This window comes from Pseudophryne corroboree, chromosome 8 (genome assembly GCF_028390025.1).
Source record: "Pseudophryne corroboree isolate aPseCor3 chromosome 8, aPseCor3.hap2, whole genome shotgun sequence".
In the NCBI taxonomy this organism is placed as follows: domain Eukaryota; kingdom Metazoa; phylum Chordata; class Amphibia; order Anura; family Myobatrachidae; genus Pseudophryne; species Pseudophryne corroboree.
In genome coordinates, this window is record NC_086451.1 from 242,146,267 (window position 1) to 242,161,512 (window position 15,246).

Sequence of the window (15,246 nt, forward strand, 5' to 3'; positions counted from 1 at the left end):
ACAGCCTGAGAATTCTCTTGTGGGAAGCTGCTGTCTCTTGTCTGGAGATTCCCGCTCTTTTTCCTCATGAGAGGAGGGAAATTTACCTCAGCATTCTTCCCCTTAAACATGTGTACTCTCGTGTCAGAGACAGATGAGTCATCAGTGATATGCAAATCATCTTTTATTTCAATAATCATATATTGAATACCTTCTAGTTATCTTGGCTGTAACTTTGCATTATCGTAGTCGACAGTGGAGTTAAACTCCATGTCGATACCAGTGTTTGTTATTATGGATAGTGAGCATTGAGAGACTCTGAAAGTCTCTGTGACATAGGGACAGACCTGGGTAGATTTCCAGTCTGTTCCCTAACCTTTTGTGCAATAAATTCACCTTAGCACTTACACATATCCAAACAGGTGTTGGCGTTGTCGACAGAGACACCCTCTCACACACATATCCGCTCTATCACCTCCTTAGAGGAGCCTTTTACCTCAGACATGTCGACACACGCGTACCGACACACCACACACACAGGGGGGATGCTCTATTTGAGGACAGTTCCCCCACAAGGCCCTTTGGAGAGACAGAGAGAGAGTATGCCAGCACACACCCCAGCGCTATATAACCCAGGGATTACACTACAACTCAGTGTTTACCCAGTAGCTGCTGTATATACAATTTTTGCGCCTAAATTTATGTGCCCCCCCCCCCCCCCTCTCTTTTCACCCTTTGTGTACCAGGATACTGCCGGGGAGAGCCTGGGGAGCTTCCTTCCAGCGGAGCTGTGAAGAGAAAATGGCGCTGGTGTGCTGAGGAAGAAGGCCCGGCCCCCTCAGCGGCGGGCTTCTGTCCTGTTTCTGACTAAAATTGGCGGGGGTTTTACACATATACAGTCACAGACTGTATTATGTGTATATAATGCCAAAAGGTATTCTCTTATTGCTGCCCAGAGCGCCCCCCCCCCCCCCCCCAGCGCCCTGCACCCTACAGTGACCGGAGTGTGTGGTGTGCAGTGGCTACCTTAATGAAGACCGGAGTCTTCTGCCGCCGATTTCATCTCCTTCTCTTCTGTCTTCTGGCTCTGCAAGGGGGACGGCGGCGCGGCTCCGGGAACGGACGATCGAGGTCAGGCCCTGTGTTCGAACCCTCTGGAGCTAATGGTGTCCAGTAGCCTAAGAAGCACAAGCTAGCTGCACGCAGGTAGGTTTGCTTCTCTCCCCTCAGTCCCACGTAGCAGTGAGTCTGTTGCCAGCAGATCTCACTGAAAATAAAAAACCTAACAAATACTTTTTCTAGCAAGCTCAGGAGAGCCCACTAGGTGCATCCAGCTCTGGCCGGGCCCAGATTCTAACTGAGGTCTGGAGGAGGGGCATAGAGGGAGGAGCCAGTGCACACCAGATAGTACCTAATCTTTCTTTTAGAGTGCCCAGTCTCCTGCGGAGCCCGTCTATTCCCCATGGTCCTTACGGAGTTCCCAGCATCCACTAGGACGTCAGAGAAATGTGATATAGGAGAATGGAATCCCACACAACAGCTACAGGCACACTCAGTCACATGTACAATGCAGAAGCTATTACATATAAACAATAAAACTGCACAGGACTAGCAAAACTACATATAAATATGTATGAGTATAGATATAACAATGCACAGTAGATACTGGATGTATATCGCAGAATACTTGTACTAAATATTCAGATAGCAGTACACTTGTTCTTAACTAACACTGTCTAAAATGACATGTAGAATACTTAAGTGCCTGTAAATGCTCAGAGCTTATGAGACAGGCGGATTTACAGAGGAGATAGAGCCCTGCAGTCCCGGAGATCAGCCCAGCTAGTAGTGAAGATGGCGCCAAAATCTCTGTCAGGGAGTGAGGGAGAGAGAAATGCAGCTCCAGGGCGTGACCACCACCAGTAGATGGCACCCGGAGAGGCTACAGGTCAGCGCCTTATCCCCTATGCTGGGCATCACCACCGGGTACTATGGAGCCTATATTAAACGGATTTTAGTAACTCTGACCTGTGCTCCCTGCCCTGGTGGATATAGTGGGGTCCCTGTGCAGTACAGTGTCCACGCCAGCAGCGCGGTCTGTCTCCTGGGACCGCGATTTACCGGCGGGTCCCACCTGGGGACCATCTTACCGTCTCCCTGATGTGCAGCCACGCGATCCAGGAGAGCGTCAGCGATGTGTACCTTAAGTCCGGTGCGCCTCCGCTACAAGTACACGGGAAACAGGATGCGGGAGTATGCAGCGCTGCTGGGGGAGGTGACTGAGCCACAGCACAGCATGTCAGAATGACAAAGTACTGCAGCCATTGAGGTCTTCTTAAAAAGCTCTTTTCAGGGCTGCCTAGCGCAGCCCCCCTGTTAGTGACCTGCTCTGCAGGCACCAACATACAAACTGAGCTCCAGTGCCTGGAGGCGGGGCTATAGTGGGATGCAATGCATCCTGGGAACAGTCAAAGCTTTAGCCTATTGGTGCCTCAGAGCAAGATCCAACTCTACACCCCTGATGTTATTCCCTGTGGAATACCAGTGTACCCCGCTGCAGAAATAAGTAATATATTGAAGTATATAATATATAAACAGTTCTAAGTATAGGCTGATTTTCTTATAACCACATTGAACTATGTGTAATATATATATTACACATAGTTCAATGTGGTTATAAGAAAATCACAGATCAAAGGAGAGGCTTAAAAGGTTGCCGAGTAAAAAGAAAGCCAGGGCACAGTAGAGGCTGAATAGCCTGTTTATGTCCCCTTCTAATCATTGCTTGTGAGGAAATGCTAGCTAGGGACCACCATTACCATTTGTCAGGCTTAATAGCCTACAGACTGCACAATAGGTATTAGCCATCCCCTTATGTCCGTTTGCTCTCCCACTGCCTTCCTCCCATGAGCCGCAGTGCTGTTGCACGCCCCCGCGCAGGGAACTGGGCTGGCGGTCTGCAGCAGCAGCTCTCCCACTGCCTGAAAGCTGTCCACGGCCACAGAGATAGCAGTGAGGACTGAGCCGCGACAGCATGGACGCTGTCCGCGGCCGACTGCAGGGAGAGACAAGCCGTGGCAGCTGTGGAGCGGTCCGCAGCAGTTGTGAGGAGTGACGGCGGCTAGCGGGAGCAGACAGCGTGAGGCAGCAGGGAAGCGGCGGGAGCGTGGCTGACCGCGGCTGGGCTGGTCAGTCAGTCCCTGGTGAGCTACATTATAAAAGATGAGGTCCCCACATGGCAGGGCGGCAGCATGAGCTGGCCACCCTGATTCCCCAGAATACCTATAAAACTGAGCGGCAGCAGTGTGAGCTGCCAGCCCGTTCATTACCTTGTGTCAACAGGAGGCTATGACGGTGCTTCTCTCCTAAGCACTGTCCAGCTCCATTGTACGGCCTAAGGCTGGAATCAGCTACTGCTGATTTTGGTCTATGGCAGGGCTCCTGTCCTGAGCACCGACAAGCCAATTGTTGCAGTCAGCAGCACCAACTATCCTGGACCCAAACTTCTTAATAAGCTGGGAAGAGATTGAGTGTAAAAATAGAAATCTTTGTTAAAAAAAAATTAAAAAAAAGTAAAGCGTGGAGAATCCTCCAACGTGTGCTATCCTGGCGAGGCACAAAAAACACCGAGGTACCTTTTGGGAGTATGGAGGGGGTGGAGGGTTTCTAATTTAAATATTTAAATGTGCCTATCCCTGCTAATGCCCCGTCCATATCCCGAGAGTACTCCAGTGACCCCTAGTGGATGAAAAAGAAATAACATTTCTGATTTTACACTAGATTCCCAATGTACTTTTATCAACACTTTTCTCAGAGAGTTCACCTAAGATAATGCAACATAACTACAACAAAGAAAATACCATCCTGGGAGGGTGGTTCTTAATTAGCGATATGAAAGCCTTACTGATGGAGTAAGTATTCCAAAACTGGTAAATATAAAGACAGATTCAAGTAGCGCTACGGTATTCAATGATGTACTGGCAAGCTAAGCCCCAGAGTGTTCGCGTAAAGCAGATTTTTTTTTTGGAGCAAATCGCCGGACTGTCCGAAGAAAAATAAAATCCATTAAATACGTCCTATGGGGCTTAACGTGTGGGGTAACACAGATTCTGAGAACTTAACCTGGAATCTATGGGTCAATGCCACGGATTTACTGCTCAGTGAATTTATAATAAGAATTTACTTACCGATAATTCTATTTCTCGGAGTCCGTAGTGGATGCTGGGGTTCCTGAAAGGACCATGGGGAATAGCGGCTCCGCAGGAGACAGGGCACAAAAAAGTAAAGCTTTTACCAGATCAGGTGGTGTGCACTGGCTCCTCCCCCTATGACCCTCCTCCAGACTCCAGTTAGGTACTGTGCCCGAACGAGCGTACACAATAAGGGAGGCAATTTGAATCCCGGGTAAGACTCATACCAGCCACACCAATCACACCGTACAACTTGTGATCTAAACCCAGTTAACAGTATGATAACAGAAAGAGCCTCTTAAAGATGGCTCCTTAACAATATAACCCGAATTTGTTAACAATAACTATGTACAGTATTGCAGATAATCCGCACTTGGGATGGGCGCCCAGCATCCACTACGGACTCCGAGAAATAGAATTATCGGTAAGTAAATTCTTATTTTCTCTATCGTCCTAAGTGGATGCTGGGGTTCCTGAAAGGACCATGGGGATTATACCAAAGCTCCCAAACGGGCGGGAGAGTGCGGATGACTCTGCAGCACCGAATGAGAGAATTCCAAGTCCTCTTTTGCCAGGGTATCAAATTTGTAGAATTTTACAAACGTGTTTTCCCCCGACCACGTAGCTGCTCGGCAGAATTGTAATGCCGAGACCCCTCGGGCAGCCGCCCAAGATGAGCCCACCTTCCTTGTGGAATGGGCCTTAACAGATTTAGGCTGTGGCAGGCCTGCCACAGAATGAGCAAGTTGAATTGTGTTACAAATCCAACGAGCAATCGTCTGCTTAGAAGCAGGGGCACCCAACTTGTTGGGTGCATATAGTATCAACAGCGAGTCAGATTTTCTGACTTCAGCCGTCCTTGAAATGTATATTTTTAAGGCTCTGACAACGTCCAACAACTTGGAGTCCTCCAAGTCGCCAGTGGCCGCAGGCACCACAATAGGTTGGTTCAGGTGAAACGCTGATACCACCTTAGGGAGAAAATGCGGACGAGTCCTCAGTTCTGCCCTATCCGAATGGAAGATTAGATAAGGGCTTTTATAAGATAAAGCCGCCAATTCAGATACTCTCCTGGCGGAAGCCAGGGCCAGTAACATAGTCACTTTCCATGTGAGATATTTAAAATCCACCTTTTTCAATGGTTCAAACCAATGGGATTTGAGGAAATCTAAAACTACATTTAGATCCCACGGTGCCACCGGAGGCACCACAGGAGGCTGTATATGCAGTACTCCTTTAACAAAAGTCTGTACCTCAGGAACTGAGGCCAATTCTTTTTGGAAGAATATTGACAGGGCCGAAATTTGAACCTTAATAGATCTCAATTTGAGACCCATAGACAATCCTGATTGTAGGAAAAGTAGGAAACGACCCAGTTGAAATTCCTCCGTCGGAACACTCCGATCCTCGCACCACGCGACATATTTTCGCCAAATGCGGTGATAATGTTTCGCGGTGACTTCCTTCCTTGCCTTAATCAAGGTAGGAATGACTTCTTCTGGAATGCCTTTCCCTTTTAGGATCTGGCGTTCAACCGCCATGCCGTCAAACGCAGCCGCGGTAAGTCTTGAAAGAGACAGGGACCCTGTTGTAGCAGGTCCCTTCTCAGAAGTAGAGGGCACGGGTCGTCCGTGACCAACTCTTGAAGTTCCGGGTACCAAGTCCTTCTTGGCCAATCCGGAGCCACTAGTATTGTTCTTACTCCTCCTCACCGTATAATCTTCAATACCTTTGGTATGAGAGGCAGAGGAGGAAACACATATACTGATTTGTACACCCAAGGTGTTACCAGTGCGTCCACAGCTATTGCCTGTGGATCTCTTGACCTGGCGCAATACTTGTCCAGTTTCTTGTTGAGGCGAGACGCCATCATGTCTACCATTGGTCTTTCCCAACAGTTTATTAGCATGTGGAAGACTTCTGGATGAAGACCCCCCTCTCCCGGGTGAATATCGTGTCTGCTGAGGAAGTCTGCTTCCCAGTTGTCCACGCCCGGGAAGAACACTGCTGACAGTGCTATTACGTGATTCTCCGCCCAGCGAAGAATCTTGGCAGCTTCTGCCATTTCACTCCTGCTTCTTGTGCCGCCCTGTCTGTTTACATGGGCGACCGCCGTGATGTTGTCCGACTGAATCAACACCGGTTTTCCTTGCAGGAGTGGTTCCGCCTGGCTTAGAGCATTTTAGATTGCTCTTAGTACCAGAATGTTTATGTGAAGAGACTTTTCCAGGTTCGTCCATACCCCCTGGAAGTTTCTTCCTTGTGTGACTGCTCCCCAACCTCTCAGGCTGGCGTCCGTGGTCACCAGGATCAAATCCTGTATGCCGAATCTGCGGCCCTCCAATAGATGAGCCTTTTGCAACCACCACAGAAGATATACCCTTGTCCTTGGCGACAGGGTTATTCGCAGGTGCATCTGAGGATGCGACCCTGACCATTTGTCCAACAGATCCCTTTGGAAAATTCTTGCATGGAATCTGCCGAATGGAATTGCTTCGTAAAAAGCCACCATTTTTCCCAGGACTCTTGTGCATTGATGTACAGACACCTTTCCTGGTTTTAGGAGGTTCCTGACAGGTCGGATAACTCCTTGGCTTTTTCCTCGGGAAGAAAAACCTTTTTCTGAACCGTGTCCAGAATCATCCCTAGGAACAGCAGACGTATCGTCGGAAAACAGCTGCGATTCTTGGAATATTTAGAATCCAGTCGTGCCGTCGAAGAACTACTTTAGATAGTGCTCTTCCGACCTCCAACTGTTCTCTGGAACTTGCCCTTTTTAGGTCGTGCAAGTAAGGGATAATTTAGATGCCTTTTTTCTTTGAAGAAACATCTTTTCGGCCATTACCTTGGTAAAAAGGCCCGGGGTGCCGTGGATAATTCAAACGGCATCGTCTGAAACTGATATTGACAGTTCTGTACCACGAACCAGAGGTACCCTTGATGAGAAGGACAAAATTTGGACATGGAGGTAATCCTTGATGTCCAGGGACACCATATAGTCCCCTTTTTTCCGGTTCGCTATCACTGCTCTGAGTGACTTTATCTCGATTTGAACCTTTTATGTAAGTGTTCAAAACATTTTAGATTTAGACTATGTGTCACCAAGCCGTCTGGCTTCAGTACCACAATATAGTGTGGAAAAATAATACCCTTTTCCTTGTCGTAGGAGGGGTACTTTGATTATCACCTGCTGGATATACAGCTTGTGAATTGTTTCCAATGCTGCCTCCCTGTCGGAGGGAGCCGTTGGTAAAGCAGACTTCAGGAACCTGCGAGGAGAAGATGTCTCGACTCTCCAATCTTTACCCCTGGGATAATACTCGTACGATCTAGGGGTCAACTTGCGAGTGATCCCACTGCGCCCTGAGACTCTTGAGACTACCCCCCCACCTTGAGTCCGCTTGCACGGCCCCAGCGTCATGCTGAGGACTTGGCAGACGCGGTGGAGGGCTTCTTTTCCTGGGAAAGGGCTGCCTGCTGCAGTCTACTTCCCTTACCTCTATGTCTGGGCAGATATGACTGGCCTTTTGCCTGCATGCCCTCATGGGAAAGGAAAGATTGAGGCTGAAAAGACGGTGTCTTTTTTAGCTGAGATGTAACTTGGGGTAAAAAAGGTTGGATTTCCCAGCTGTTGCTGTGGTCCCCAGGTCCGATGGACCGACCCCCAAATAACTCCTTCCCTTTATACAGCAATACTTCCATCTGCCGTATGGGATCTGTATCACCTGACCACTGTCGTGTCCCTGACATCTTCTGGGAGATATGGACAACGCACTTATCTTGATGCCAGAGAGCAAATATCCCTCTGTGCATCTCACATACATATATATAGAATGCATCCTATTAAATGCTCTACATGAATAAAATATTTTCAGTCAGGGAATCCGACCAAGCCAACCCAGCACTGCATCTCCAGGCTGATGGCGATCGCTGGTCGCAGTATAACCACCGTATGTGTGTATATACTTTTTAGGATATTTTTCCAGCTTCCTATCAGCTGGCTCCTTGAGGGCGGCCGTATCTGGAGACGGTAACGCCACTTGATAAGCGTGTGAGCGCCTTATCACCCTAAGGGGTGTTTCCCAACGTACCCTAATTTCTGGCGGGAAAGGGTATAACGCCAATATTTGCTATCGGGGTAACCCTACGCATCATCACACACTTCATTTTATTTTATCTGATTCAGGAAAAACTACAGGTAGTTTTTTCACTCCCACATAATACCCTTTCTTGTGGTACTTGTAGTATCAGAAACACGTAACACCTCCTTCATTGCCCTTAACGTGTGGCCCTAATGAGAAATACGTTTGTTTATTCACCGTCGACACTGTATTCAGTGTCCGTGTCTGTGTCTGTTCTCTAAATAAGCCATCCATTCCGGTGTCGACTCCCTAGAGAGTGACATCACCATTACAGGCAATTTCTCCGCCTCCTCACCAACATCGTCCTCATACATGTCGACACACACGTACCGACACACAGCACACACACCGGGAATGCTCTGACAGAGGACAGGACCCACTAGCCCTTTGGGGAGACAGAGGGAGAGTCTGCCAGCACACACCAAAAACGCTATAATTATATAGGGACAACCTTATATAAGTGTTTCTCCCTTATAGCATCTTTTATATATATACAATATCGCCAAAATCAGTGCCCCCCCTCTCTGTTTTAACCCTGTTTCTGTAGTGCAGTGCAGGGGAGAGCCTGGGAGCCTTCTCTCCAGCTTTTCTGTGAGAGAAAATGGCGCTGTGTGCTGAGGAGATAGGCCCCGCCCCTTTTTCGGCGGGCTCGTCTCCCGCTATTTTTGAAGTTAGGCAGGGGTTAAATATCTCCATATAGCCTCTGTGGGCTATATGTGAGGTATTTTTTGCCTCTAATAAGGTTTTTATTTGCCTCTCAGAGCGCCCCCCCCAGCGCTCTGCACCCTCAGTGACTGTTGTGTGAAGTGTGCTGAGAGGAAAATGGCGCACAGCTGCAGTGCTGTGCGCTACCTTTATGAAGACTCAGGAGTCTTCAGCCGCCGATTTTGGACCTCTTCTCTCTTCAGCGTCTGCAAGGGGGCCGGCGGCGCGGCTCCGGTGACCATCCAGGCTGTACCTGTGATCGTCCCTCTGGAGCTAGTGTCCAGTAGCCAAGCAGCAAATCCACTCTGCACGCAGGTGAGTTCACTACTTCTCCCCTAAGTCCCTCGTTGCAGTGATCCTGTTGCCAGCAGGACTCACTGTAAAGTAAAAAACCTAAGCTAAACTTTCTCTAAGCAGCTCTTTAGGAGAGCCACCTAGATTGCACCCTTCTCGTTCGGGCACAAAATCTAACTGGAGTCTGGAGGAGGGTCATAGGGGGAGGAGCCAGTGCACACCACCTGATCTGGTAAAAGCTTTACTTTTTTGTGCCCTGTCTCCTGCGGAGCCGCTATTCCCCATGGTCCTTTCAGGAACCCCAGCATCCACTTAGGACGATAGAGAAAATTGAATAGCTCCAGGCATTAATCCAGGGTCTTTACACAGGCAGCATTTACGGCTAACTGAATCTGCCCCGTAGGTGTCTACCGGGATTGACTAATGTATTAAGAACTGTTCCTTTTATTATAATGTATTATTTAGGTAATAAACTATTGAAAGAAATTAAATCTTCTTACCACTGCAGATTTCTCTTGTTCAGAAACCTTTTCTTCTTGGCCTTCACCTGTAGATTCTGAGAATATTCAAGTTACACAAACATATCTAAAGCATTAACAACTTTAAGGCCAGCACAATCCTATATAACACTGCACACGAGTCACTTTGCATAAGTACAGTAAATCGAAAATGTTGAGTGGGTTTTTTTTTTTTTAAATACTTTAGGGCATCTCTAAAGCCAAACAATTGAAAAACCTTATTGTTGCCGATTTTCCAAAAAGATCTACTTTGCTTGTGAAATCGTGAAAGCATTATTTGCTAACCAACACAATTCGTCTTTTTTTGTTGTTTTTTTGTTTTTTTAACTGAATGCGAAGAGAAATGAGTTAGCCCAATAACAGACGCAACATAACAATGATGCTCAAATGATAAAAACTAAACAATGCATGCATGTATATGTGGGTTTCCTAATATACAAAAAATAAAAAAAAAACCTCTGTACTAAAATCATTGGGTCCATTGATAAGCTAAAGATGAAAGTCATCTCTAGTCATTTACTGTTGAAATTTACTAGAAAAATACTTCCTAGCCTACAATGGTTCTTGGGACACTTAATTGATTTTTACACCTAAAAAATTTAATTTTAATTACCTACCGGTAAATCCTTTTCTTAGTCCGTAGAGGATACTGGAAATCCATTTAGTACCATGGGGTAAAGATGGGTCCACTTGGAGCCATGGGCACTATAGAAGTTTGATAAGGTGTGCTGGCTCCTCTCTCTATGCCCCTCCTACTAGACTCAGTCTAGGAAACTGTGCCCGAGGAGACTGACATACTTTGAGAGAAGGATAGTGGTGAGATTTCGAAAAAGCACAACCAGAACAAGAGGAAAGCCATGCTAACCAAACTTGAGTACAGAACAGCAATAGCTGAACCAAACAGTACGTAAACAAGTAACCGTGCAGGAAGAATGAAGCACTGGGAGGGCACCCAGTATCCCCTACGGACTAAGAGAAAAGGATTTGCTGGCAGGTAATTAAAATCCTATTTTCTCTTACGTCCTAGGGGATACTGGGAATACATTTAGTACCATGGGGCAGTACAAAAGCTCCCAAACCGGGTAGGAGAGTGCTGAGGTTCCTGCAGAACAGATTAACCTAACTGAAGGTCTTCAGAGGTCAAGGTATTAAACTTGTAAAACTTTGCAAACGTGTTCGAACTCTACCAAGTAGCTGCTCGGCAGAGCTGTAATGCAGACACACCACGGGCAGCCGCCCAAGAGGAACCCACCGATCGTGTAGAGTGACCTGTACAGATTTCAGAATCGGCAAACCTGCCGTGGTATAAGCATGCTGGATAGTGAGCATGATCCAGCATGTAATTGACTGCTTTGAAGCAGGACAACCGATCTTCTTGGCTTCATAAAGAACAAACAACGAGTCCGATTTCCTGTGACAAACAGCTCGCTTTACATATACCTTCAAAGGCCTTACAACGTCCAAAGACTTTGAAGTAGCAGAGGTTTCAGAAACAACCGGAACCACAATTGGCTGGTTGATGAGAAACACCGACACCACCTTAGGAAGAAATTGCTGACTAGTTCTGAGTTCAGCTCTGTCCTCATGGAAAATCAAGTAGGGGCTCTTGTGAGACAAGGCCGCCAGCTCCGACACGCGCCTTGCCGAAGCCAAGGCCAACAGAGTGATGGTCTTCCACGTGAGATACTTTAAGTCTACCTCCTGTAACGGTTCAAAACCAGTCCGATTGGAGGAATTGCAGAACCAAAATTAAGATCCCATGGTTGTGGGAGGCACAAAGAGTTTGGAAATTAAGAATACCTTTCAAGAACGTCTGGACCTCAGGGAGAGAAGACAATTGTTTCTGAAAGAAAATAGGCAAGGCGGAAATCTGAACTTTTATGGAGCCTAGGCATAGGCCCACATCAACTTCCGAATGCAGAAAAAACAGGAAACGTCCCAGATGAAATTCCCCCGTAGAATATTGTCTGTTCTGACACCAAGAGATATATTTCTTCCAGATACGATGGTAATGTTTTGACGTTACCCTCTTCCTGGCTTGGAGCATAGTCTGGATGAGCTTGTCAGGAATCCCTCTCCTGGCTAGAATCAACCGTTCAACTTCCATGCCGTCAAACGTAGCCATGGTAAGTCTTGATAAACGAATGGGCCCTGTTGCAGAAGATCCTCTCGAAGAGGAAGAGGCCACAGAACTTCAAGAAGATCCGCATACCAAGCCCTTCGCAGCCAGTCCAGAGCAATGAGAGTTGCTTGAACTCTTTCCCTTTTTATTCTTTTGAGAATTCTTGTGATCATAAGAATGGGAGGAAACAAGTACACCAGCCAGTAGACGCACAGAGTTGTCAGGGCGTCGACAGCTACAGCTTGTCGGTCCCTCGACCTGGAACAATCTTGCTTGAGCTTCTTGCAGAGTCGAGAGGCCATCATGACGATTTGTGGATAACCCCAACGACGTGTCAGCCACAGGAACACCTCCGGGTGGAGGCCCCATTCACCCGGGTGCAGGTCGTGTCTGCTGAGTAGATCTGCATCCAAGTTGTCTACTCCTGGAATGAAGATTGCCGAAGACGCCACAGCGTGTTTTCCCGCCCAAAGGAGAATTCCTGACACCTCTGACATTGCGACTCTGCTTTTTGTTCCGCCCTGTCAGTTTATGTAAGTCACCGCTGTCACATTGTGCGACTGAACTTGAATGGCCCGATTCTGAAGAGATGAGGCCAGTAGAAGGGCATTGTAGATAGCCCTGAGTTCCAGGATGTTTATTGGAAGGATGACTTCCTGACTTAACCATCTTCCTTGAAACTGCACCCCCTGGGTGACTGCACACCAACCTCTGAGGCTTGCGTCTGTGGTCAGAAGAATCCAATTCTGAATCCCAAACCTTCGACCCAATCACTAGGTGAGAAGTTTGTAGCCACCACAGGAGGGAGATTCTGGATTTTGACGACAGACTAATCCTCTGATGTATGTGAAGATGCGATCCGGACCATTTGTCCAACAGATCCAGCTGGAAGGTCCTCGCATGAAACCTTCCGTACTGAATTGCTTTGTAAGAAGCCACTATTTTCCCCAGAAGGCGGATGCACAGATGTACAGAGATTCGTGTAGGCTTCAAGATGGCACGAATCATCGATTGGATTACCAGCGCCTTTTCCCAAGAGAAGGAACACTCTCTGAGACTCTGTGTCCAGTATCATTTCCAGGAAATGAAGCTTCTGCGTTGGTTCTAGGTGAGATTTTAGTAGGTTCAGAATCCACCCCTGATCCAGGAGTAATCTGGTTGGTTGCGATACCAATGTTCTCCAAAAACTGCTCCCTGGACGCAGCCTTTATCAGAACATCGTTCAGGTAAGGAATTATGTTCACTCCCTGTTTGCGGAGTAGTATCATCTCTGCCATCACTTTGGTGAACACCCTCGGTGCCGTGGAGAGACCAAATGGCAGAGCCTGGAACTGGTAGTGACAGTCCTGCAGTGCAAACCGTAGACCGGCCTGATAAGGCGGCCAGATCAGAATGTGAAGGTACGCATCCTTGATATCCAGAGACGCTCGGAAATACCCTTCTTCTAGACCTTAGATCACAACTCTCAGAGACTCCATCTTGAACTTGAACACTCTTAAGTATTAGTTCAATTACTTGAGGTTCAGAATCGGTCTTACCGAACCGTCAGGTTTCGGTACTACAAACAAACTGGAATAGTAACCCTTGTTTTGTAGATTAGGTGAAACTGGAACAATGACATGGGTCTGTAACAGTTTTTGAATGGCGTCTCGTAATTATTCTTGCCTCTTGTGAACCTGGTAAGCCTAATTTGAAGAATTAGGCTTACTGCTGGTTTGCGTGGTTTACCTCTAGCACCACTGGCAGCGGTAAAGAACCTCTCGCCTTGCCCCGAAACTTGCAGTCCGAAAACATCTGGTAGGCCCCGCTTGTCCACTAGGAGTTGAAAGACTTCCGGATGAAGACTCCACTCTCCGGCGTGAACGTCCTGACAACTGAGGAAATCCACTTCCCAGTTGAAGACTCCGGGAATGAACACTGCCGATATTGCTTGCAGATGGTGTACCACCTAACGGAGGATCTTTGATACTGCCAGCATTGCCATGCAGCTTCGAGTGCAGTCTTGAGGATTTATGTATGCCACCATGGTGGCGTTGTCCGATTGTACTTGAACAGGCCTGTTCTGTACTAGAGATAGGGCCAGTGTCAACGCATTGAACAATGCACGCAATTCCAAAATGTTTATAGGGAGGAGAGATTCCTCCTTGGTCCACCGACCCTGGAGAGAGTGTTGTTCCAACACTGCGCCCCAACCCTGCAGACTGACATCCGCTGCCAGGAGGACCCAGTTGGAGATCCAAAAGGGATGGCCCCTGCTCAACTGTTGGTCCTGTAGCCACCAGCTCAGTGACAGACGAACCTCCGGAGTCAAGGAGATCATTTGAGACCTAATCCGATGAGGCAGGCCAACCCACTTGAGAAGGATTAACCTCTGCAGAGGGCGGGAATGAAATTGAGCGTAATTTACCATGTCGAAAGCAGACACCATGAGGCCTAGTACTTGCATCGCTGAGTTTATCGACACTCTTGGGCAAGAGAGGAAATATCTGATCCTGTCCTGAAGTTTCAGGACTTTCTCTGGAGGCAAAAACAATCGTTGGTTGTGTGTGTCCAGTAGTGCTCCCAGGTGCACCATGCTCCGAGCAGGGACCAGCGAGGACTTTTTCCAGTTGATGAGCCACCCGTTGGCTTGTAGGAATTGGACCATCAGTTCCAGATGACTAAGGAGAACCTCTTGGGAGTAGCCAGGATCAGCAAGTCATCCAGATACTGCAGGATCCGGATTCCCCGACGGCAGCGAAGAGCAGTCATCACGGCCATAACCTTGGTGAAGATCCAAGTGGCTATGGCCAATCCAAAAGGCAGTGCCTGGAATTGATAATGTAGGTTGCCAATAGTAAACCGCAGATATTGCTGATGCGACATGGCAATAGGTATGTGCAGATAAGCATCCTGTATGTCCAGGGACACCATATAGTCATCGGGTTCCATTGCTAGCACTATAGAGCGCAGAGTTTCCATAAGGGATTTGGATACTCTCACAAACTTGTTCAATGATTTGAGGTTGAGTATAGGTTGGAAGGACCCATTTGGCTTTGGAACTAGAAACAGGGTCGAATAGTGTCCCCTGCCTCTCTGAGACAGAGGTACCGGCACTAGCAAATCTGTATCCAGGAGGGATTGTACAATCAAGTGTAGAGCTTGCGCCTTTATCGGATACGCAGGGATAACAGTTGTGCAAAACTGGCGAGGGGGACGTCTCTTGAAAGATAGCGTACCCGTGAGAGACAACTTCCCGCACCCAGGCGTTCGAAGTGGTCTTTAACCATGCCTGGGCAAACTGCAGAAGTCAGCCT

The 15,246-nt window shown here is 47.7% G+C and overlaps 1 protein-coding gene across 6 annotated transcripts in view; it reads right to left on the bottom strand.

The window, feature by feature from the left end:
• ZMYM3 (zinc finger MYM-type containing 3) overlaps positions 1–15,246 on the bottom strand; it is a 285,890-nt gene that overhangs the window by 206,461 nt on the left and 64,183 nt on the right. For 5 of the 6 annotated variants that reach the window (XM_063937143.1, XM_063937141.1, XM_063937144.1 and 2 more), the window contains exon 3: positions 9,811–9,866. In XM_063937143.1, the coding sequence (XP_063793213.1) occupies positions 9,811–9,866 (56 nt within the window). The remainder of the gene's footprint in view (positions 1–9,810; positions 9,867–15,246) is intronic. The other variant, XM_063937142.1, reaches the window with a different exon arrangement.